Below are 25,772 nucleotides of genomic sequence, written 5' to 3'. Positions count from 1 at the left end.
GATCCAAACCCAAAAATACCCAAATATTTTATTTGAAAACCCGAAATTTTATCCGAAAACTTGAATATTTACCCGAAAATCCGGGTATTTATCTGAATCCGGGTATTTACCTAAAATCCGAGAATTTAACCGAATATTTATATAGCGAGTATTTAACGGATCTAAAAATCTATATCCAAACCGACCCGAACCGAACCCGAACCAATTTTTTTTGTTATCCTATTGGATCTTAAACTCCTCTACCCAAAAAGATTCGTATCCGATCGGGTTTTATCCGAATCCGATTCGCTTACCCGAATGCCCAGTTGAATCTGATTACCGTTTGGTTTATTCTCAGACAATTTGAATTCGGTTTGATAAAATTTCGGTTCGGGAATAACCGTTTGGTTCGCCCAGCCTTAAAACCGAACCCTCTAAAATCGTCTCTGCGCCGCTTTCTCTCTCAAATGGTGATCGATGTTCATATTTGTAAAATGTTTTCTTTTTCTCCAAATTCACAGTAAAAAGATATGAATTCTCTAAAATCTTTGAGATACAGTAGCATTAGAGAAGTTTTAACACATCAAAACCCAACAAAGTCTCCATTTTTATGTCCACTTTACTTCTACAATCAAAAAAGATGGTTAAAGCCTGTAGATTCAGCACAAACTAGGTTAGAGAATCGAACAAGAGATCATCGATTAGACACACTTATTGCCCAGATTAGGAAACTAAACATCATTCTCGAGATTTCTAGACTTTGTTGTAGCAAAAAGCGTGGTCCTTTTGTGTCTTTGCAGCTTATGTCTAGATGGAAGAATCTCGTTGGTTTGAATGTAAATGTTGGAGCTTTTATTGGTAAGTATCCTCATGCTTTTGAGATCTTTACACATCCTTTTAGGAAGAATCTGTGTTGTAAGATTACTGAGAAGTTTAAGGTTTTGATTGATGAGGAAGAGAGTGTTGTTAGAGAGTGTGAGGTTGATGCTGTGAAGAGGGTAAAGAAGTTGTTGTTGATGTCGAAAACCGGTGTTCTTCGTGTTCATGCTTTGAGGTTGATTAGAAAGGAATTGGGTTTGCCTGAGGATTTTCGAGATTCGATTTTGGCTAAGTATAGTTCAGATTTCAGGTTGGTTGATTTGGAGACTTTGGAGTTAGTTGATGGAGGTGGTGAGAATGAGAGTTTGTGTGTGGCAAAAGTTGAGGAGTGGAGAGAAGTTGAATATAGAGAGAAATGGTTGAGTGAGTTTGAGACGAATTACGCGTTTCCGATTCATCTTCCTACAGGATTCAAGATTGAGAAAGGTTTCAGAGAAGAGTTAAAGAATTGGCAAAGGGTTCCTTATGTGAAGCCATATGAGAGAAAGGAGATTTCTCGAGGGTTAGAGAGATTCGAGAAGCGAGTTGTTGCAGTGATCCATGAGCTTCTGAGCTTAACGGTAGAGAAAATGGTTGAAGTCGAGAGATTAGCTCATTTCCGAAAGGATCTTGGCATTGAAGTAAATGTCAGGGAAGTAATATTGAAACATCCCGGGATTTTCTATGTATCGACGAAAGGAAGTACGCAGACTTTGTTTCTAAGAGAAGCTTATAGCAAAGGCTGTTTGATTGAGCCAAATCCGATATACAATGTGCGGAGGAAAATGCTGGATCTTGTGTTGTTGAAAACGCGACATACGAGAAAGTTGTTACAAACAGAAGATGAAACTCATGAAGAAGAGAAGAGTAGAGATGTTTTGACTAGCTCTCATGAAGATTGGGAAGGAGAGAGAGATGGAGATTGGGTCTTACCAATTCTGGGGAAATGAAGTCTGTGCAAAAGTCTCATCTTAATGTATGAAAGTGTATTAGATTGATCTTGTTTGTGAATTAGATGATCCTATCTCTCATATCTCTGCAGAGTTTTGTTCTTGTGGCCATAACTGTAATTATGATTTGGTGGGTTTTGATTTGAAGGATTGAGCAGGAGGAAGAGGAACACAAAATGAAGATTACTTCATCAGAAAATCACTAACTACAGTAGTATGTATTTTTATTGATTAAATTATTTAAAATTTCCTTTGCCCAAAAAAAAAAAAAAATTATTTAAAATTTCCTAAAAACAATAAGTGATTATTTATTAATTAATTAGGGTATCCAATTTTAGTCGGATTTCTTTTCGTGTAAGTTATCTTCTACCATTAACCCTAGCTCTCTATTCGAAGCTGCAAAACCCTATGGCTCGACGAAGCGTTGGGGAACGACAAGCCGAAGCCAATAAGGTTCGATATATCTCTCTCTATCTATATCTCCCATAATTACATGCCTCTGCTTTTGATACGAAATTGGCCTTTGATTTGTGGTCTATGGTGATAAGATTGGTTCTTTTGAGAGATCGTTTAAGAGTACTAGGCAAAGGAAACTTTACCTGTTACGTCTGTTAATGAAGCAATTCAAAGCGGTGCAAGAATTGCTCAATGATATCGCAATTCTGCCTCACTCAAACACCGAGTTATCTGCAAAGGAAACTTCATCTAGCAGTTCAAGAACAACTTCTTGGATGAAGAATGAGATTGGCATGCACAAACAACTCTCTGCTGTCTCTAGAACTAGAAACTCATCAGCAATGTCCTTGACCGCAAACGAACGGCTTTTGGAGTAGCTAGCAAACCATGTTTGTGAATTAGATGAATCCTGTCTCATATCTGATTGCATATCTCTGTAAATTTTTGTTTTTGTCGCCATGAATGTTTTTTATGATGAAATTGTAGCAAACAAGAACTATTTGGTGGGTTTTGATTTAAGAATTGATCAGTAGGAAGAGGAACACGAAATGAAGATAACTTCATTAGAAAATCACTTTGGCTTTATGCGAAAATTCTCAGTAACAACAATTGAAACTAAGAGAAATGATTTTGGCAAAATGGGCTCCAAACAATTTGGTTGATCATGGAGGAGAGAAGAGTTAAGTAAGAGTATTCTCCAACGGACTATATTGCGATCAAATCTCCAAGTAAAGGTTTTATACGACTTAAAGCCCAATAAGGCCCATGAAACTTTAGAACAGTATTCACGTAGTAGGCTCATAAACATCTTACTTGGTATAGATATCCTAACAATGGTTTTGTCAACTTGTAAAAATGCTTCAGAAATATTATTTTCTTGCAGATATTAAAGTGTTTTTGAATGTTAGAAATAGCCAGTAAAACTAAAAAGGTGGAGAGATCAAATAAATGTTTTGTTTATTATATAAAACAGTGACAAATTTTAACCAAAGAAAGAAAGAAAAGTGAAAAAGAAAAAAACTCAAGAAGAGAATGAAAGGATGTGAAGATATAGACGTGACGAAAGTGCTAAGGATTAAGTTACTTTGTTTTCTCTTTTTGGTGAATATAAGAAGAATAATATCAACATCGAAATATGATTTTTAAAAGAAAATTAATATATAAATAAAAAGTTTGAAAGCGGAATAAAGTGGAATTCATAACAAAACAAAGAGAAAAATGAGAAAAAAAAAATATGGATCAGACAAAACAAAATGAAGGCAGCCAAGAGAGTATAGAGGCATAAATATCAAGGGAGTATAATATATAGTATTTTGATTGAAGTGTTTAACGTAATAGTTTGTAGTGTACTAGTATTATTACCGGTATATATCATATTAATTTTACACTGACAACAAATTATGTCAAAAGTATTTAAATTGCAATTATAATAGAACACAATAATAGAACACTCATGTCACATACATTTTTAAATGATTTTTTGTTTAATTTAAGAATGAATTACCGGATTGGGCTTTATTTCAGCAAAAATTATAGATTTGGGACAGATCGTCGGGACTCACGTTTTAGGCATTACTTTTATCATAGAATGACGATTTTACCCTTCAAAACTGCAACAACCTAACTCAAAGAAACAACAATCTAAACTTTAAATTCAATCAAATTTCAATTCAGTTAGGCAAAAGAGAATGATCTCCAAAGAATATAGAAGATGGAGATGAAGTTGAATTGCTGGAATTGAAGATGAATGGAGAAATAGCATTTCCGGTCATGAAAACCTCTCTCCGACGATTACGCATTTACCCTTGGGTTTAGTCTATATTATCTAGGGTTTAGTTTTCTTTATTCAACCCTTGATTAATTGAAAAGATGGTTGTGTTTGGGAAAAGAGATGATGGTTGTCGTCAGAAAAAAGGGTTATGGTTTTGGGAAAGAAACGTGGGTTGTGCTCGGGAAGAGGAGGATGAAGAGATGTAGAAGAAAAGGGTAAATGCGTAATTTCGTGTAGTCCAGAAATACCTAAAACTGAAGCCCAGGTAAATAATCCCTTATCTAAAATTTTTGGCCCAATAAATGCCCAATTCAGTAATAATCCCTTAATTTAAACCAAAATAAACAAAACTAGATCCGCTATGTTTTTATGAGTATGGTATCATCCAGATTATAGATTGGTTTAGCTTCTTTGTCTCAGCATTCAAAATCTAATCGAAGTTTGGTCAGTTCAAAGGTTTCTATAGAGCCGTTTAAAGTCATTGAGTTTGACATTGTTGCTTTCGGAAGAAATATGAAGACCTAAACTCTTTGTCGGTCTTTCTTGCCACAATAGAAATCTAGGTTCGCTTTGGTTGGAAGGTAATATTGTTTCGCTGATCGGGTTGTTATAAGCGATTAGCTTTGATCATTTTAATTTTGGGGAGTTTAGTTGGCAAGTTTTCTTAAGAGATTTTGTCGTTAATCATGGTTTTTTGCTTTATTTTCTGTGGAACTTCGATATTTTTATTTGCTTCTCTATTTAGGGTTTAATTTTGGCGAGTTTTATATATTAAAAATGTATTTCACCTTATATATCTCAATTATATAATATAATAGAAAAGATTCAGACCAAAAAAAGAAAAGAAAAAAACTACATCTTATTGTCAAGTGAGTCTTATTCGCTAGAATCCGAATATAATACTTGGACTAAAATAAGGTTATGCATCGTAGAAAAAACAAACAAAAAAAACCAATAAGCTCTCACCAGCTTCTCAGCATTATCTTACCAATACTTTTCCACCTTACCCACTTTGTTTTGTCTTCCCTCATTTAACATTTTTTCCTCATTATTCTGTGATTCTATCACATGATGTAGTACGGGTCGAGAAAAAAAAATCAATGAATAGAAATGTCTGGACAAATCGATGACATATATATACTTCAGTAAATGTTAGTTATTGAATCCAAGATTAAGATACTTCTTTCGATAACTTTTAAGTGATACCATCAATATCTTTAAGCAATGGCGATGATATCGTTAGTGGTTTGTTAAAATGCTTAACGTTTCATGACCTCATTTTTTTTTTTTTTTGGCTTCTAACTTTTGCTCTTCTTTTGGCTTCTGACCTCATTTTTTATAAGTCATTGTCAAACCCTGATTTAATTCGGACTATATATGACTGACGTGTCAATGTTAAACTCTAATTTCATTGAGATTACAACTAACGTATCAAATATCAATGCCAAACTCTAGTCCTTTGCCAGTTAATTTAATTCAGAGTGTCAAACCAATAATCAAGATCTCGTGTTAGTGATTATTAGGACTTTTCGTCACTTGTAGTAAAAAGAAGTAGATTTTAAATTAAGTTTTTTTTTTTACAATTGCATTGGTTAACAAAATTTTGTCAATTTTGAAAATAACTTTCTGTAATTTTAGATAAACAAATTACAAAATACCTTGACAAAAGTGCATATATCTCACACACCGCAAATCAACAACACCCGAATCTAATACTCACATGATTTATCTAAAGCCAACTTTTTTTCTTCCTAACTCAACGTGAAACCGTACGTATGTCTTTAAGAAGACCCAAGACTTGTTGCATTGTTGGTCGCTTCCCCGGCGTCTCCGCCGTGCAAAAGTAACCAACCCGAAGACTCTCGACCATCTCATTAACCGATTCTCCAACCGCTAACCGCAATCTCGAGTCAAGAGCTTCCTCTCCTCTTCTCTCCTTAACCAACCGTCGAACTGATTTAACATTCTCATCCCTCCCTTGCTTCCCGGTTAATAGCTCAAATAAAATCACCCCGAAACTATACACATCGAATTCTACATTGTTGTTATTAGTATCATCTCCGGTTTTCGAAATGTTGTTTATACCAAAATCAGAGATTCGCGGCTCTAGGGTTTCGGTTAGGAGGATGTTGGTAGCGACCAAATGTCCATGAGTAGTACCAACGTGATGAAGATAGGCTAAACCACGTGCAACTCCAATGGCTATACGGTGACGTATTAGCCAGTTTGTTTTCTCAGGCGATGAGTCTCCGACGTGACTTTCCCATGTATCGGCACTCCAATCTTCCACGTTGGTTTCTCCTGCCGGGAGCTCGTGTAGCCATCGGTGAAGATCTCCATTAGCCATAAATTCATATAATATAAGCTTCTCTTTTCCTAAAATTAATGATAAACCACAATATTAGTTAGGAACAAATAAATATAATGCTGATTTTTTTCACAAAAATGTTTTAAATTACGTATGAAAATTAATATTGCATTTCCCTAATTCACCATGACAATTAAATTCAATAAAATGTAAATCTTGGTTAAAATACTTAAATTAATAAACTGATGCTAAACTTGTTCTTAAGTATTAAATTTTAAATTCACCATTTAAAACAGAGTTAATACTGCAAAACATATTGTGGTGAACATGGTAAATAAGGTCAGAAAGAAAACATATTTAGCATATACGTAAAGGAAAAAGATTATAGAAACCCGACAAGCTAAATATAATCTCTACGAGTCCCAAAGCAAAGGATGTGACTTGTCTGCACATTTTTTAAAGTCGTCCCAGTCGTCCACTAACAAAAACACCAAATGAAACAACCCTAAAAACAAGTCATTGTAAGAATCTATCACACACACATTACTTTATTTTCTCTGAGAAACTTTTTGGAATAATTATACATTTTTACGTTAAGATCACAAAAAATCATAAAATCTAGTAATCATGGCACAAAAAACATATAGATTTTTTTTACGTGACGTATCATCACAGAACTGACTTCTTTCGTCTGTACAACAACGCATACGAAGATACTACTATTGAATACGACACCGTTCAGCATTTAATGCCTCATTAATGTGTTTATCCAAAAACCCGTGAAAGTAGAGACAAAAATTCATTAAATGACGTCTACGCCTTCATATTTTATTGATTTAAATTCCAACCCCAAAAAATGTTCTACAGAAAAAGTAAAAAAAGTCAAATCCTTAATATTTTTGGTTCTAAATTAGCTTACTTCACTAATTATAATTGGCGAAAAAATTACATGATTTTGTTATCTTTTGTTTACAAAAAGAAAAAGTTAACCTATTTTCTAATTTTTTGCTTGAAATATACTTAGTTTATGAGATTTTTAGCGTTTATACTTCGTTTAGTAACTTGGTTAAAAACGGAAATACTTTGTTCCGTTACATATTATCGAAAGTTATATATAGCATCAAAATATATTTGCTACATAAGCATGTCCTTTAAAGTCGATTTCAAAACTTTAGGTCATAATTAAAAAGAAATTAAAAATATTCGGAAAGATTAGTTAAGTACCTGCGATGCAATAACCGGAGAGACTCAAAAGATTTGGATGTTTAAGCCGAGTTAAAGCTTCAAACGCAGTAACGGCGTCGTTTTGATCAACGTCTCTGATTCTCTCAAGAACTTTGATCGCCACGTGGAGATCTCCGGGCAAAACGGCACGGTAAAGTGGACCACAAGTGCCGTCAGATATAACAGACTCCGTTCCGAAATGTGACGTGGCAACAATCAGATCCTTGAAAGTCAGATTCATCAACGGCTTAGATGCCAGCACAACCGGAGCCGCCGTTGGTTCTTTTATATCGGCGACCCACGACGAACCTGACTCCGTTCCGAATTCGAACGGTCCAGATTTCTCCATTTTGAAATCTAACGGTGTAGGATTCGAAATCGCCCATCTCGATTTCGTCCTCGCTGATTTCATTCTCCGGCGGATTAAAATTATAGCCACCGCGAAGATTAGGATTATCAAAGCTCCTAACGAAGACGATAAACCAATCACCAAAGGAGTGTGTTTTAAACGATGCGTTTTGACGGTTCGATGACGCGACGGCGGTGGAGGACTCCGGTGAGTGAGATGGTGGAGACGGTGGTGGTTAGGGATTTTGGAATCGTTGAAGACGAAATCGCCACCGTGTAAGAAAGCCGATTTGCCGAATTTTCGGTATTTGTCAAATCCGACCGAACCGGAAAACCGGTTTGCAGATAAATTCAAGAACTGGAGATGGTTTAAATTCGGAAAATCAACCGGGAACGAACCGTTCATTGAGTTCTCCGACATATCCAAGTAGTTCAATGACTTTAAACCGGAAATTGGTTTAATACTGCCATTGATTTTACATCTGGAGAGATCAAGGTGGCGTAAACCGGAGAGAAAACCCAAACCAAGAGGCAAAACACCGAGATTGTTATGCGAAAGGTCGAGAGATGTGAGGTTAGTAAACCCGGTTAGGTTTACCGCGTTGGTAAACCGATTGAACGAGAGATTCAACTCCTTAACCGAAGACAAAACCGAACCGTTAAACGGAATCACTCGTATAGAGCCACCAAACCGATTCCGGGAGAGATTAACAGAGACAAGACCTGGTTTAGACCAGAGCCAAGTGGGAAGAGAACCATCGAGAGAGTTGTTGGAGAGATCAAGAACACGTAAGCTCGTGAGATTACGTAAAGGGTTCCAAGAAACGGTGCCGTTTAAGTTTCTCGACGGAAGAACGACGTGAGTGATGACGGCGGAGCAGTTAGAGGAGAACCAAGAAGAGTTGAAACCGGAGACGTAACGGAAAACTCTGGTTAATTGACGGAAGTCTGTGCCGTTAGGACAAGAAACTGTGGAAGAGTCTGAGTGTGAGAAGGAGACCAAAGACAAGAGAAGAAACAACTTTAGAAACATGTTTTTAGTTTGTTGTTGATGATTGTTTTTCCATGGAAAATAAAGAAATGGTGAAGAGAGAGAAAGAGAGAGAGAGAGAGAGAGAGAGGGTTTAGTAGTTGCAGTATTTGAGAGGAGCTGGTGAGGTTTATCAGAGAAGAGAGATAGAGAGATACATATGGTTGATAATATGCTAACGATGACGTGGATTATGATGCAAAAAGTAAAAGTCAAAATGTTATAAACTAGTTCGATAATAAATTAATCAGTGGAATGATGGCAAATAATATTATGCAACTGACAAAAAATATTTTTAATTAGTTAAATAAGTTTTTTTCAAAAATAAAAGAAAATTATTGTGTGGTAATAGTAAATTTTAGCTATTAACAATCGATTTATGTAGTAACTATACGTTAAAATGTATTATAAAAACGGTGAAATTCTACATTTATAAAAACCATTCCCAAATAATTATCTCAAAATTTTGCATGAACATTATCTGTTTATAAAAAGTTGAATTGAATCATTTATCTTTTGGATTATAGATTTATAGGATTCTGTAATCAAGTGTTTATTATCATCATTATCTTTATAAGGTACTTTTTCTTTTTCTTTTGGAAAAGCGAAAGTTAAACTAAACTTCATGTAGGAAATAAACAATTTTAATTATTTTGAATCATTGAATTAATTTTACTTTGTGGTAAATTGAAATTGATTTCTTCAACAAAGAAATGTGTATATATTTAGATTATATATACTTAGTGAATCAAATAATTTTAGTGATTCGGATTATTGATAAACTATTTTTCCTTAAAAACTTTTATTTTTACCTTTCACTTTTTTCAAAAGAAAAGAGAGGCAAAGAAAAAAGTACCTTGTAAAGATAATGATGATAAGTACATGATTGGTATCCTATAAATCAAAAGAGAAATCATGGAATTCATTTTTTTTTTCCAATCATGGACAAATCTGTATACTTCAAAAAAGGATAGGCAATAACTGAATTTAGTGTAATAATACGAAAGACATGCATCAGTCATTATACTACTATGTAATTGTCCATTAGTTTGAAAATGAAAATCGGTGCATTATGTGGAATTTGATTTTACAGTGGAATTTGACTACTAGATTGTCATTTATATACACTGTTTTTAAACCCGACCCAGACATTGAACCGGATTATCTTCTGGGTCACTGGATCATTGGATCAACTGGGTTCGACCACGAGTCAATTGATTAAAATTTATTTAATATATTTAATATTTATAGAAATTATATAGTTTTTATAAATATAAAAATAAAAATATTTATACTATATTTACAAAATATGAAGTCTAACAATAATACTAAAGTGATTCAAATTAAAAAAAAAATTAAATCCAAGTAAAAGTCTAAAACCGTACCAAATATTAAAATAGTAGAAAATAGCCAATAACAGAAATAAACTAATAAAACATCGCGAATTCAAAACAACTAATCTTGATTATTTCTTTCACCATTACATTCATTTTCTTTAGACGGTACTGTAAAGTTTTATCAAAATCTAAAACAAAATGAGTTTAAGAACTAAAATTTTTATTTTAAATAACTAAATAGAGTCTAAAAATCTATATTTTATTCCAAAATCAAATGATATTTTCAAAACTCATACCCAGCCGGTTCAACCGGTTCACTGGGTCGCGGGTTAATGGCGGGTTTTTGTGGATTTTTCCGGTTTTGAAATTGGTGGATATTAGCACTAAACCCAAACCGGAAAAGTGCTCGGATCGTAGGTTAACCGGTCGGACCGGGCGGTCCGGGTCGGACGTGAAAACACTGTTTATATACAGGAAACATAAACAAGGAAAGAATAGTATAGCACTATAAATATTAATTATTATATCTATTAATTATTGAATATTTATTGTCTATAATTTTTTACAATATGAGTCTATTATAGGTTCGCATGTGATATTAAAGTGCAATAATCAAATAATCAACGTTGTCAATATATATGCAAATCGTTGCATATATATAAAATTATGGGAATGTGTCTTTAGTCAAGTGGTTAAGTCCATTTGACTCTGCCTTCCGACCGGAGTTCGACTCGAGCTCCACTAACTCGCGTTACCTCGCGTAGTAGGATTTGAGTATGGATCGGGTTTTGTCGATCCAAATATGTCAAAAAAAAAAAAAACATTACTATAAAAATGAAAATTATATTTTGATTCGCAGTATGTATAGTCTGTTGTTGTTTATGGGTTTGAAACTCAAGTGAAGTAAGCAAAGAGGTATGGTTGGTGCGATGACTTTGTGTGGTAGTTTGATGCAGATGATGCGAAATAGAAACGTGGACCCTATCTTTTAACAAAATCCATTTAATTATCTAATGTCATTCGGTGTTGTATCCCAGGTGTAATTTTGCATATCCTCACTATCTTTAAATTTTAAAACAAAAAACGTGTTTTAAGAAATTTACTCATGTCTTGTAATAAATGTTTATATTTATTACTATCGGTTATTTGTTGATGGGTTTGGTTGAAAAGTAAATAATGGTGCAGTTGAATAAAACAAAACAATTACTTTTTGAATAACAAGATTTTTATCCGAGTCTCTGTTTTGATCTAACATTTCGGTTATTAAAGTATCAAAATTTACATTTAACTTTTTTTTTTTTTTGATAATTCAGGGTAAATTCGTAAGACTAATTCCTGGGGAGAGGGTGTCCTACAGGTAGGATCCCCCAAGTTTTCAAATGGGCCGTAAACAATATACACATATCCATGTGTCCATGATTCGCAGTATGTATAGTCTGAATTTACATTTAACTTATTTCAAGAGGACTAACATTTTTATTAAATTAGCTAAGTAAAGCTTGATTATATTGATAATTGTGTAGAGTATATATCGCTGTCCAAAACATTCTAATGAGAAACCACACAAATTCAAATTTGCGTTGAATGATATGAATATTATACTATTTTTGGTGTTAGTGTGTTACTATTTTGAAAGATTCAAACATATTAAGACTTTACTACCATATTAACACTTTACTAATTGTAAAGTTTTAATAAAACATTGCAAATTTTATGACTTAAAGAAAATGTCCGCCGGAGAAAAGACTATAGTTTAATGTTTTAATGGACATACGTCCGTATATAAATATATGGTACATGCACCAAGGAGATCGGTTGGACCGGATTCTGTGGAAGCATATTTTATCAAGACATTATTTATTGTTTTTTGATATATAACCTAGAAGTTTAAAACTTAATCAAATATCCAAAATATGCAAAAAAAAAAAAAAAAAAAAAAAAACTAGGTTTTAAAAATGTTAAAGTTTAGCGACTTAAACCGTTTACAAACCAAAAAAAAAAAACTAATAATAAAATTTGTAGATTGGAGGACTTGCATGATTGATACCAACCGGAAAAATTCTTCACCACTAAAAATTGAAAATTCATAATTACATAATTCTTTAGTTAAAATTTCTTAAACTTTTAAGAGTTCTAGTCAAAATGTATATCCAAATGCATGTGGTTCGATTGTGCTTGTAGCTGTCTAAGAAAAACATATACTATATAACCCCCATATTCCTGTTTATTTCATTGTGTTATGACATTGGTGTTGACCAAAAAATAAGATCTTTTGGTATTAGATCTCCTAAAACAAAAGTCTAGATTACCTCAGGACATTTATGTATTAATTACATAAATTTCATGATGACTAAACATTGAATTCAGCCAACACTACCCATTAAATAAGAGCAAGTAATTTGCTCCTCTTTTACATATTGCAACAAAATGTTTTTAATAAGATTGATGATATATGTACTTGGTGTGGCCATTTGTTCTTGTCATGATGGTAGGATTAAAAAATTCCCAAAATTTAATTCACTTATATACAAAAGGTTTTATTTCAGATCCATCCAATTTTTGTTTTCCAGTAGTAAGTCACTGAACTTCCTAAAAACGCTTAGTCGGAGTCTCATCTTCTTCACAATTAGAACATCACGGTGTATATATTTAAGTCTAGCAACACGTAATTATTGTGAAAGTAATGTGCTGCAAAATGGTTTTTATGTTAAAAATACCTTGTCATAACAACTAATTAAAAAATGAAGAAAGAATGACCTTGGGAAATTCCAAACAAATCCACTAAATCCCAAGACAAAAAGATCCATAGAATGCCAACTAATATTCCACAAAGTATCTAACACATTCACATTCTCCTTGAGCAACCAAACCTAAAAGTTAATCCACATTCTTTATTTTATCATTTTAACCACTCACCCCACCAACATGGTTGGTCCATGTGCTTGCTTATATGTGTATGTGCGATCTCTTTGTTCTAGTTTAATGTTATTGGGTTATTCTTATGTTACTGACTGGATCTTTGACTGGAGCTTATGATTTGATAGATTGTATCAGTGTTGCCTCTGTGTGATAATCAAAATTTAAACTGATCGGTATATGTATGTTTTACAATGGCGCAACTATGATTTGATAAGAGTTATATCAGCTTGTAAAATCAATCAAGTTTTGAATCGATGTATATTTTAAATTTCTATAGAGCAAAAATCACAATTCTGCAATAGATAAATTGTTTTAGACAGAGACAATATTTAGGCCGAATTCATTCATTTTGGACTTTCAGGCCCATAATAAAGTTAAAATCCAGCCCAATGTTCTGGTCCATGATTATATATTGACCTAAATCTCTCTCTTTTTGTTGGGGCAAGCCTAGTCTCAAAAGAGAAAAGTTTACAAGATTTTTTTTTTGTTGACTAATTTTAAAAGATCTCAAATTCTCAATAAAGAAAATAAACATGACTAAATTTTTCCAAAAGAAATGAACTTATTGCTCTATTTCACACGAATCACACCTGTCAAAAGAGGTTAATTCACCAAACTACAAGTGTGGCCTGATACGTGCACGTTATTATCAAAATGTACGCTATAAAAAACCTTAGATTTAAATATTTGTAACACTCTTAATAATATTAATAAGATTTGTTAGTTGGGTTGGGTTATATATCAAATACAGCAATAAGTTCGAATTCACGACAAGTGGAAACTTTTCATTTTTGCTTTTATTTAAATATTGACCGACCATTATGTTACGTTGACTTATATTTTGGTTTTCTAATTAAAAACAATTAATACGACTTGTATATTGAGCTGACTAGTAATCTCAACTCTCAAATAAACACCAAAAAACTACGATAGATGATTGTGGGAGTGAAAAAATAAATTATTTGTTATCTTAATTTTTTTTTATCGTTTTATTTTATGCAATATATTGTGAATGATATGTAATCGATGAAATTATATTTCAAAAACATGAAAATCTGAAAGAAGTTATATAGTACAATATATCATCAGTGTTGAGTTTTCTTATGATTTAATTAGGTGATACTTCAATTTTGGAATTAGTCATGTGTTAGAATTAATTAAGTACTTGTCTACTAATAGTCTAATATAATTAGCCACTTCTTTATTTGTGGTGTAAGATTTTAAAACTATATAATTTCTTAATTGAGTATTATCGAATGATCTACACCGTACAATATCATGCATCTAATGGTTATAAATTATTCACAGCTGTTGATTCGTTTTTGAGAAAATGCGTAGGCAAAACACGTACAAGGTAGAAACTTAGAAAAAACCATTACAATGATAATGACATTTACGATTTGTAATTGAATATTCTATAATGCCAAGATGTGATCATTTTCGTTTTTTACTCTTCAGATAGACTCTGCGTTTCAATGTCTTAGATTCGAGTCTTGATGCTTGGAAATTCTCTAGTTACGAGTCCAAGACAAAACATTTTATTTTTTACTTATATCCCATTTCCATTATTTCTATATATATGTTAAAAAAAATCGTTGTTACTTTTCTATTTGAATAAAAATTTACTTTTCTTGTATCATCAAACTGTTTTAGAAAATCTCTATACTATTAAAAGAGAAGTACAAATGAAAATGGATCGGGTTAAAATTAGAAAATTGACTCGAAATTCTGAAATCGGATCTTTGAAATTTTTTTGGAATATAAATTCGAATTGATAATGAAAAATCGAAATAAAATCAAATATTTATGGAAATCAAATAAAATCTGATTGTACTTATGGTAACTAATAATAAAAGCATATTCCAAACAATATTATACATTAATTACGTATAATAAATTTGTTCATATATTTTTGGGACTAATTCCATAACAATCAACGTTTTTGTCATTAATTTCGCTCATTTTAGCCAATTATCATTAATTGAAAGATATTTACTTGCTTCTAAAGATTTCTAGAAATTTTTTCACAAATAACCCATCTGTTTTATAAATTAAATTGATATTTTTATTTTGGTCGTGTAAATTAAATAGATATTTTTATTTTGGTCGTGTAAATTAAATAGATATGAAATCCATGTAACTAATTTTAATTTAATTAGATTAAATCGAAATTATGATATTTTCATACCTATAGCTTACCAAAGAAGTTTAATTTTCAATTTATAAAGATTTCTTGAATATGATTTTAGAATTATTCAACAAGATGATAAGTATTTATTAAATTTTGTGAATCATGAAAAATAATAATTAATTTGTAATCATTATACTTCATCTTTCAATCTCTCATCTAACAAATAAGATACATATTCTATTATTACTATGTCCAAACTTCATTTTATTGTATGACTAAATAATATTGCCATTAGAACTGTCAAAGCGAGTTGATTCGTCCCGTTAAGTTCGTTTTGCGATAGACAAAAAATATTTTGACTTGTGGTTAGTCGGTCCGCACGACCCGCGGGTAGCATATATGAAATACAAACCCGTCCCGCGAATGTATGCGGATTTGCGGGATTGTCCATGAATTTTGTTTAAATAATTTTAAAGTAACCAAAATTTATAATACTACTAATATAAATAAATAAATCAAAATACTATTAAAAGTTTGTTTAAATTACCACATGTTGAATAAGTTATAATTTTATCAATAAATACTAATATGCGGGCTGATCCGCCAACCTGCGGATGAAAACCGATTAAACCTATGACCCACTGCGAATTAATCCATGTGGCCCGCTTATTTGCGGGTTTAATATATTTTCCCAAATCTGCCCCATAGTGAGATGATGTGGGCTCGACCCGCGGTTTTTGACCTATTTGACTGCTCTAATTCCTATGAATCGTCTAATTTTAGAATTTTAAAACACAAAATTCTATTTTGTAAATCATAATTAATACGATGGGTATATTTATAAACAATTTTACATTTTCTCTACATTTCGTTATTATGAATATTTATAAGTATACTACACGATTCATTCTACTAAAAAACACACACAATATTAAACGCAACGTATGTAAACCAATATTCTCCCGCGGTGGACTGCGGATCCGATCCTAGTTCTCTAACATAGTATTAGTAATTAAAGAAAAAAAAACTAAAACAGTTGACCAATAGGCTATATATATGTGTCGGTGTACAATACGAAAGTGAGATTTTATTTGCATACCAATTCTGAAATAATTCCAAATATACACAAGAAAAAATCCTATTTCTGGAAAAAAACCCTAAAAACAGAGCAGAGACAAATAGACGAAGACGAGAAGAACAGAGAAAAAAAGAGAGAGAGAGAGAGAGAGAGTCAGAGAGATCGTCTTCTTCTACAACCTCTCAAGAATCAACCCAAAAAACTTGATCTTTTTTGAAAAATTCGATCTCCGATCAAGACGATCTTGATCACAAAATCAAAACTTTCAATGGCGGATTTGTTAAGAAAAGTGAAATCGATAAAGAAGAAGCAGGATCAGAGCAATCAACAAGCTCTGATCCTTGGCAAATATGAAATGGGTAGGCTTCTTGGCCATGGAACCTTTGCTAAAGTTTATCTCGCAAGAAACGCTCAATCTGGAGAAAGCGTAGCCATCAAGGTAATAGACAAAGAGAAAGTTCTCAAATCTGGTTTAATCGCACACATCAAACGCGAGATCTCGATCTTGCGTCGTGTTCGTCATCCAAACATCGTTCAGCTATTCGAAGTCATGGCTACGAAGTCCAAGATCTATTTCGTAATGGAATATGTTAAAGGAGGTGAATTGTTCAACAAGGTAGCTAAAGGAAGGTTAAAAGAAGAAATGGCACGTAAATATTTTCAACAATTGATCTCCGCCGTATCGTTTTGTCACTTCCGTGGTGTTTATCATCGAGATTTGAAACCGGAGAATCTTCTTTTAGACGAAAATGGAAACCTAAAAGTCTCTGATTTTGGTCTTAGTGCTGTTTCAGATCAGATCCGACAAGATGGGTTATTTCATACTTTTTGTGGGACCCCTGCTTACGTGGCACCGGAGGTTCTTGCTCGGAAAGGCTACGACGGAGCTAAAGTTGATATTTGGTCTTGTGGAGTGATCTTGTTCGTGTTAATGGCGGGGTTTCTACCTTTTCATGATCGGAATGTTATGGCTATGTATAAGAAGATTTATAGAGGAGATTTTAGGTGTCCGAGATGGTTTCCGGTTGAGATTAACCGGTTGTTGATTCGAATGTTGGAGACTAAACCGGAAAGACGGTTTACAATGCCGGAGATTATGGAGACTAATTGGTTCAAGAAAGGTTTTAAGCATATTAAGTTTTATGTTGAAGATGATCATCAGCTTTGTAATGTTGTTGATGATGATGAGATCGAATCGATTGAATCGGTTTCGGGGAGGTCTTCTACGGTTTCTGAACCGGATGACTTAGAGTCTTTTGATGGGAGGAGAAGGGCGTTTTCGATGCCTAGACCCGCGAGTTTGAATGCTTTCGATCTCATTTCGTTTTCGCCTGGTTTTGATCTTTCGGGTTTGTTTGAGGATGATCGTGAAGGCTCTAGGTTTGTGTCTGGTGCTCCTGTTGCTCAGATCATATCTAAATTGGAGGAAATCGCGAAAATCGTGAGTTTTACGGTGCGAAAGAAGGATTGTAAAGTGAGTCTTGAAGGTTCAAGAGAAGGAAGTAAGAAAGGTCCATTGTCAATTGCTGCTGAGATATTTGAATTGACTCCAGCTTTGGTTGTTGTTGAAGTTAAGAAGAAAGGAGGTGATAAAATGGAGTATGATGAGTTTTGTAATAAAGAATTGAAACCGAAATTGCAGAATTTGTCTTCGGAAAACGGCGAATCGGTTTCTAGTTCGCATTCTTTGCCAGCTTATTTACTTTCTGATACTGATTAGGAAGATGAAAAATGAAATTATGTTATCTGTTTTAGATTTGTGAAGTATATGTGATTTTGACGAATTGTAATGTTCTTGTTCTTTGAATGGTGTGTGAGAGACATTAGAATTAGACCTAAAGAGAGTGGTGAGATATGAATCATTGATGTGTATACGGGGAAAACACTGATTGAATAAACATGTTTGTTATTTCACATTTGATCGTTTGCGATTTTGATTTCTTTTTTTTAATAATCTTTTTTCCGCAGAAGTTTGGTCTTAATCTCTGCCATATTTCGAAGCAGTAAGATTTGAAATATGGCAGAATTTACTTCGAAAAATATCGTGGGATTTGTTGGAATGGGAAAATAACTTTATAACAAAATTTAGGTAATTATTTTTGTATACTGATAAACTACAATTAACCTGACAGTTTAGGAGCTCAAATTGAACATGTAGAGTTTACAAAAACTACACATCTTGAGAAAAAAAAAAGTATAGCATTGCAAGCCAAACAATCGATTTTAGAATTTAAAGTACGAGCTAGTGATTATCGATAAAGATACATAAGTGTACTCTCTTTTGAGGCGGAAAAAATAAACCAAGTGTGTCGTAAAAGCTGGCCATGAAAAGAGCATGTCGTAAAATTCACAAACTCTAATAAACAATATTTCTTTGGAATTTGATAGAATATGCCTACACGACTGTGGTCTAACCCACGTTCGATCCACTCTGCAAACAAAAATCGTTCACATTTGTGTGGAAAGTCTGGGCTTGTACTTTGACCCAAGCAATTCACATGGTATTCGGGATCAAGCTAACTGGATACCCCCGGGCATTAGTCGGGATCAGGCAGTGTGGTAGTCCAACACCTAGGTGTTGGCGACGAGTCCACATGGTAGCACTTCGGTGCGTTTCCTCCGGAGCTGATCGGATTAGCCGATCGGGTATATCAAAAAAAAAAAAAAAAAATTGATAGAATTTGTCTAACAAGAGATAGTTCAGATCAAAACTTCCGTTTTGAGTAAAGGTGTGAAGAGTTAGTCGCTGATATCTGGCTCCTATAAGACAGTTGCCACACCATTAGCTACTTCAAATTTGTGTTGTTATTATAAATATGTTAAATTCTAGTTGAGCACAGAGCACCTTTTAACCATATACAATTTGTTAATCCATCTTTTTTTTTTTTCTGTCACTTTCCTTTACTTCAAATCTTTGTGTAACTATTGACCCGAAAAAACAAACAAACAATCCAAGATATGTGATGATGATTGCAGCCATTATCATAAATCTCACATTTTACAAAGAGATTAAAAGAAAAACAACCAAATCAAGAAAATCTTAAGATGAAAAACAGATTTAATTTATCACTTCAATCTTCTCATTGTTGCTATTGTTGTTGTTTCCTTGCCATTTCCAAACAATATCTTTCAAAGAAGGCTTAAGCTCACGATCACAAAATTGCTTATACTCCATTGTATCACCTCCACTTTTCTTAAACTCTACCATATGAAAACTCTTTGTCACTTCAAATATCTCAACATCAATCGCAAGCTGTCCTTTTCTTCCTTCTCTTTTATCTTCCATCTTCACTCCTACATTGCTCTTCGTCAAATTGAATCTTTCACTACTTAATGCTATCTCCTCGAACTTTGACACTATTTCTTTCGCTTCTTTCTTCGTTGTAAACTTTGATTCTGATCTCTCTTCTTTCTCAAACAAACCCGAGAGATCGAATCCTTGAGACAGCGAAGAGATTAAGTCAAACGCGTTGTAAGACATCGGTTTTACGGAAAACGCTGCGTGGACATCGCTGATCAGTGAGTCGATCTGATGACTATCGGGAGATTTAGGCGTTTCGATCTTCTTGAAACCCTTTTGAAACCAAGAATTCTCCATGATTTTGTCGATCTTGATTCTTGAATTAGGGTTAGGGTCAAGAATCCGAGACAACAACTTCTTGACCTCGGGAGGAAACCAATTTGGGCATTTGAATTCGCCTTTTGTGATTTTCCGGTACATTTCGACAAGATTTTGCTCGTGAAACGGAAGAAATCCAGCTAATAACACATACAACACAACCCCACAAGACCAAACATCGGCTTTCGCTCCATCATAACCTTTCTTGCCGATCACTTCAGGTGCCACGTAAGCAGGTGTTCCACATGTCGTGTGCAGCAAGCCATCTTGTTGCTTCGACTCCCTCAAAGCGCTAAGCCCGAAATCGGATATTTTCAGATCGCCGTTTTCGTCTAGAAGAAGATTCTCCGGTTTGAGATCGCGGTGGTAAACTCCGCGGCTATGGCAATAATCGATTGCTCCGATCAATTGCTGGAAATATTTTCGAGCAATGTCTTCTTTAAGCTTTCCTTTAGAGACTTTATCAAAAAGCTCTCCGCCTGTAACGTATTCCATAGCGAAATAGATCTTTGTTTTGCTCGCCATTACTTCATGGAGGAAGACGACGTTCGGGTGACGAACGAGACGCATCACTGAGATTTCTCGTTTGATTTGATCGATTAATCCGACTTTCGCGACTTTCTGTTTGTCGATCACCTTGATCGCTACGCTTTCTCCTGTTTTTATGTTGCGTGCGTGGTACACTTTTGCAAAAGTGCCTTGACCTAGAAGTCGACCTAATTCGTATTTTCGCATCAAAACGATGCCGTTTTTATCCATTGTTTTGACACTTTGGTGAACAAGGAACTTTATGAAAAATCCGAGGATGAGCTATTGATTATCTTAGTCTTGGAATGTTTCTTCCATGGCTTAGAAGAGACAGAGCTCAAATTCTGGAAATGTTCATGAGAGGAGAAAAAGACTAAATTTCAATTATTATTATTTTTTTATTATTATTTGGGTCTAAATCTTGCTTATATTAAAATAGTAATGCTAAAAACAAATACAAGAGGAAAAGATCTTAGATTTGTGTGGTCGTGGTGATGCTTCGAGTGGGCCTTCTAAATATAGTGAAGGCTAGTTGTTGTTACTATTGAATATCCCAGATTTTTTGTGTGTATTTAATAGCTTTGTAATTACAAATATATGTGGACTTCGATGACGGTCCTGTCCATAAATCTTGAGATGATTTAAACTAAGAATTGTTGCATAAAATGTCATGATTTGAAAATAGTGGAGGATAATTAAATCTTGGAGTTGCAAATACATGGGGCACCGAAATGATATCTTTCTTTCGATAAACTTCTGACGCTTAAATCAAATTTATTTTGATTTGAGTCTAAGAAAAAAACAACCAAGTGGGTTGATTAAATTTAACAGTTTTAATAAGGTTTTAGTGTGTTATTTTCATTTAAATGATTAGATTTGATCTCTTGCCAATTTGTAGAAAAACTAGTTTTTAGTGATCATCAAATGGCACTGAACAGACTCAAATCAATTTACAGGATGAATCATGTAACCATATTACCATGAATTGGCTGAGGATTAGTGGTTAGGTTTAATGATTTAAAGTTAAGAATTTGATCACTATGAATACTTGGAATCTTATAATGTATTTTTGTTTCACCATTATGAATACTTCAAATTTGGTGGAATCTTATCTTAAGATATATAGAGCTTGGTAGGGTGTCAAAATGAGCTCGCAACTCATGAACTGGCTCAGCTCAACTCATATTCGAGTCCCCATGGATGATGTTTTTTAATTTTTTAAATTTTTTTTTTTCAAAGCCAAATATGCTTTAAGCCACAAAAATAGTAAGATCGATCCTGTATATAACCGCCATGTAAGTTTTCGAAACGTATAAAGATTAAATTCTCATAATAGTGGTTATTTGCTTCCAACAATTTATTAATTAATCATCTATTTATATGGCATTAGATACTCCAACAATTTTCTTTTTGGATATTCCCTAACATACAAAATAAAATTAGAGAAAATATCTACTTATTTAGAATATAAAAATCCACTGCTTGGATAAAAATGTCCTAGCTTACTTGTCGACACGAGATCTTTTTCTCTCTCATTATTTGTCGTCTCCATGGGGCGTGGGCCATTTATTCACATGCATGATGCATCGAATATGTATTTCGTAAAATGTCACGTGAATAAACTCTAAAAAAAAAATTCAAAAATTTAATTTTGTCGGCATTCAAATATATCTTTGACAAATAAAATATTTAAAACATCAAAATGTATTTTATAAATGTAAATTTATCAAACAATAATTTTTTAGACAAAATTATATATAAAACTATATTTCTGAAATAATAAAACTTTTTTGTTCAATAAATTTACATTCATTAAAAAAACATCCATCTCTATCTTATACAAAGTCCTATTTTAATTATTTATAATATAAACCAACATATATAACGCATTGCAACCTTACTACCATAAGTCTTCAGAAAATAAAAGTAACACATATAAGGGTTATATATCCCTAAAATATATGCCATATATATAACTTTATAATATCAAGATTAAAAATCTTGTTATTATGTAATTTTATATATGACACGTACCTATAATATTAAGATCATCTCTAATATAATAACGACTAGTTTTCTTCCTCTCCTCCGGTATCGCTTTCGGCGTCAACCATACATTCACGACGGCGACGATCTCTCGTAGTTCCCCACTCATGCATCGAAAGATGAAGCTTTTTCCCGGCGAGTAAGAAATCCGCTGCTTGTACCGGCGATAGAATCTCGACGATCTTTGCTAAAGTATCCACTCTTAGATTATCAGCCTGGGCCAATAAACCGGCCATAGCTTCTTCTTGCTTGTCGAAAGCTTGATCCACCACCATGTTAGGCTCTCCGATATTCTCCATCTCGTAAGCCACAGTGGCGATGGGAATATCCGCCGCGTCTTCTTGTAGGCTTGAGACTTTCTTGGTCATCTTCTCTTCTTCGTCTATAATTTTTACATGTAACACATTGATTTTTGCTAGCTGCTCCGCACTTAGATTGCTAAGTGATGCGCCACCGCCGCCACCTGTCAAACCAAACCAAATTGAACCAAACCCGAACCACCGGAACCGAAGTAAGTTTGCTTTCATCATTTTTATATTTCAAAAAAAAAAAAAAAACAAAACAAAAACAAAACATTTTTGTTTGAAACAAAAAATGAACCGAATACTAGATTCTTAAACTCGGTTAAATCGGAATGATCATAAAATCGGATTAAAACCAAACCAATCTAATGTTAATTTCATTTTTCAAAATTCTCAAAACTCTTTATTGGAAAATATGAAAAATCGGATAAACCACGCCAATCCAAAAATTTGCTGCACCGAACCAAAAAATTGTCTTTTTATTTTATTTTTAATTCCTCATAATTATTATTCTAAAAGTGTCTAGTTAGCAAACAAACCCATTCTTAAAACCGAAATAACCGAAAACGTCCAAAACCCTACCTGAAGATTCGTAGCCGTCGATGTTGCGGAGAAACTGAGTCACACGTATCTCAGTTTGTGACCCACACAAAGCATAAATGAGCCTAAAGAAAGAAGATGGTCGACAACCACCCATCCAAATTAGAGCGTTCTCTAAACGAGTATTCCACGTCGGTGCATAATAGTTCGAGCTACATCGGTGAGCAAGATCAGCTCTTTTTCCGGCATAATCTTTGAAATCTCCAAGGATCTTTCCCGTTAACTCACGGAGCTTCTTATCGTGTTCTTCATCGCGGTGAGATCGTCGTTGAACTAAGAGTTGTTTGACCTCATTTATGCGTTGAGACTGCAAACTCATCCACTCGTGATAACAACTTTCTTGAGCTTGTTCGATGTTCTTTGTTGAAGACCTCATTTTTCTTTACCTTTTTTGATATAGTGATGAATATTTTGGTATTTGGTTTTATTTCTTTTGGTGTGTTTTGTGTGTTTTTGGTTCCATCTCGTCGAGTTTATATAAAGTTGTTAAATGGACCCGAACCATCTTTTATTTCTAATTAATGATTATCTCTAAAAAGAATACTATCTATATATACATTTTTGGATGATTTTTAGCAAATAAATTCTGAAGTTGATAAGTATTTACAATAGAATGCCACTGGTGGGTTGGGTTTTTGTTTATTTTTTGACCCGAAATCGTTTTAAACGGATCTTCCTTTAATTTTGCACAAAAAAAAAAACATTAAATGGTTGTTATTATTGATTACACGTTTTGAATTAAAGATCCATATTTTAAACAATTAGTTACTAACCAATTATTCCCCAAATCTCTCAATATTAACTCGACTATATTTTGAAAAATATTTTCATCCGAGATCTCAAATCTCATTTAATTACTACCAACTTAACATTTTCGATAATCCTACTAACCATATCTACAACAAGAAAATTAAAATCAATAAATTATTTACTCATCTGTCATCTCCAAGTAAAACATTAAATATATTCGCCGGATTAAAAATATTTGCTCTAATCTTTTGCAATAATCTCGCATCTTTCTTTTCAAAATTTCGATTATTTAATGTGATCCCCCTAATTACTCTCACGTAACAAATCTTGGAATCTAATTAGTTTAAGATTTCTATAAAAAATCTAAACAGTATCCTACATTTCTGTTTTAATACCTATTTAATAGTATACATGCACATATAATAATTACTATCCAAATGCGTTCTTTACAAAAAAAATTTTTATCGTTTAGATTTGATTTCATTATTTATTCGAGAAATTATATTCTATCAACCCGAAAATTACAAACAACTCTCTTAACACTATAAATATAGTACAATTTTGTTATTCTTATATCATTAGTTTATCTACTAGCTGTAATCTATTTTAGTTTCATTGATTTTGTGTATGATTTTCGTTTAGTTTCATTGATTCTTAAAACTAATTTATGAGTTGTGTTTTTAATTGTGCAGAGAGAAACACGTGACCATGGAAGAGAGACTTCAAAAGGTAATGATAAAGAAAGAGAGAATGGCCGTGATAAGGACAGAAAAATGACTCTAAAGTCTCTCTTAGAAGAAGCGATATAAATGGAAAGAACATACAGAAATTGTGAGCGTCATCATATAAACAGTCGTCATGGATCATAGAACCGAGCGTAGTGAAAGAAGAGAACGTGGTAGAAGAGATGATGATGACTATGGCTAATGCCGTGATCGTGACCATAATAGGTGATTGTTCTTGAATTGAAATCATCTTTTCAGTTTAGAGACTCCTTTCTCGATTGTATTGAAGGTACTGATTTGGATTATTTTTGTTTTTTTCTAGGCTTAGAGATGATCGAGGAGATAGAAGTAGTCGTCGGATTGAATTTAGAGTTTCAATTTTTAGTTTTTTTAAAAAAAATTTGATTTCAGTTTTTATCAATATATTGAATATTTAAATATAAAGCAGAAATGTATCATACCTTCTTCTCCATGCATTTGATATTGTTTGCATATAAAAAAAATTGAGAATCGTAATACTAACACATCATAAAATAAATTTGTAAAGAGAAAATGACAATATTAAATTCTAATTTTTATTTTGACGGGTTATACAAACAGAGAAAGAAGTGCAACAACGGATATTGAATCTTTTAATCTCTTTTGACACTTCTAAATGTGTAATTACAATACTATGTTACTGAATTATATATGTTCTACGGGTCAAATTTAAAAACATCAAAAATTTATATCATCTAATTTGAATACTATTTTTTAAAAAAATTTAAACATTGTTAATTAAAGAAATAAAATATGACCCCGCGGTGTACCGCG

At 33.2% G+C, this 25,772-nt stretch overlaps 6 protein-coding genes across 7 annotated transcripts; 3 read left to right on the top strand and 3 right to left on the bottom strand.

The window, feature by feature from the left end:
- Positions 1-428: 428 nt before the first annotated feature.
- On the top strand, positions 429-2,039 carry LOC9301298 (protein ROOT PRIMORDIUM DEFECTIVE 1). Its single transcript, XM_021030246.1, has one exon. It carries the CDS (start codon positions 510-512, stop codon positions 1,785-1,787), a length of 1,278 nt encoding a protein of 425 aa, XP_020885905.1. The 5' UTR covers positions 429-509; the 3' UTR covers positions 1,788-2,039.
- Positions 2,040-2,168: 129 nt separating this feature from the next.
- On the top strand, positions 2,169-2,785 carry LOC9299530. The gene is made up of 2 exons (XM_002865177.2): positions 2,169-2,240; positions 2,336-2,785. Exons 1-2 carry the CDS (start codon positions 2,196-2,198, stop codon positions 2,618-2,620), a joined length of 330 nt encoding a protein of 109 aa, XP_002865223.1. The 5' UTR covers positions 2,169-2,195; the 3' UTR covers positions 2,621-2,785.
- Positions 2,786-5,624: 2,839 nt separating this feature from the next.
- Positions 5,625-9,190, bottom strand: LOC9301297 (probable LRR receptor-like serine/threonine-protein kinase At2g24230). Of its 2 annotated transcripts, none has more exons than XM_021011769.1 (2): positions 7,547-9,190; positions 5,625-6,827 (listed from the first exon to the last, which is right to left on the bottom strand). In XM_021011769.1, exons 1-2 carry the CDS (start codon positions 8,925-8,927, stop codon positions 6,736-6,738), a joined length of 1,473 nt encoding a protein of 490 aa, XP_020867428.1. In that variant the 5' UTR covers positions 8,928-9,190; the 3' UTR covers positions 5,625-6,735. The 2 variants fall into 2 exon arrangements, with proteins under 2 accessions (XP_020867428.1, XP_020867421.1); XM_021011762.1 differs by having other exon boundaries at positions 5,625-6,390.
- A 7,168-nt stretch (positions 9,191-16,358) lies between these two features.
- LOC9299529 (CBL-interacting serine/threonine-protein kinase 19) lies at positions 16,359-18,305 on the top strand. The gene has a single exon (XM_002865176.2). The coding sequence runs from the start codon at positions 16,658-16,660 to the stop codon at positions 18,107-18,109; it is 1,452 nt and encodes a 483-aa protein (XP_002865222.1). The 5' UTR covers positions 16,359-16,657; the 3' UTR covers positions 18,110-18,305.
- Positions 18,306-19,337: 1,032 nt separating this feature from the next.
- On the bottom strand, positions 19,338-21,274 carry LOC9299528 (CBL-interacting serine/threonine-protein kinase 20). The gene has a single exon (XM_002863406.2). The coding sequence runs from the start codon at positions 20,765-20,767 to the stop codon at positions 19,448-19,450; it is 1,320 nt and encodes a 439-aa protein (XP_002863452.1). The 5' UTR covers positions 20,768-21,274; the 3' UTR covers positions 19,338-19,447.
- Positions 21,275-22,418: 1,144 nt separating this feature from the next.
- Positions 22,419-24,034, bottom strand: LOC9301296 (protein DELAY OF GERMINATION 1). The gene is made up of 2 exons (XM_021023539.1): positions 23,467-24,034; positions 22,419-23,045 (listed from the first exon to the last, which is right to left on the bottom strand). The coding sequence occupies exons 1-2, from the start codon at positions 23,858-23,860 to the stop codon at positions 22,606-22,608; spliced, it is 834 nt and encodes a 277-aa protein (XP_020879198.1). The 5' UTR covers positions 23,861-24,034; the 3' UTR covers positions 22,419-22,605.
- Between the last annotated feature and the right edge of the window lie 1,738 nt (positions 24,035-25,772).

Source organism: Arabidopsis lyrata, assembly GCF_000004255.2.
Source record: "Arabidopsis lyrata subsp. lyrata unplaced genomic scaffold ARALYscaffold_8, whole genome shotgun sequence".
Classification (NCBI taxonomy): Eukaryota; Viridiplantae; Streptophyta; class Magnoliopsida; order Brassicales; family Brassicaceae; genus Arabidopsis; species Arabidopsis lyrata.
The sequence above is the reverse complement of the archived record's forward strand: the minus strand, read 5'-3'. Positions and strand labels throughout refer to the sequence as shown.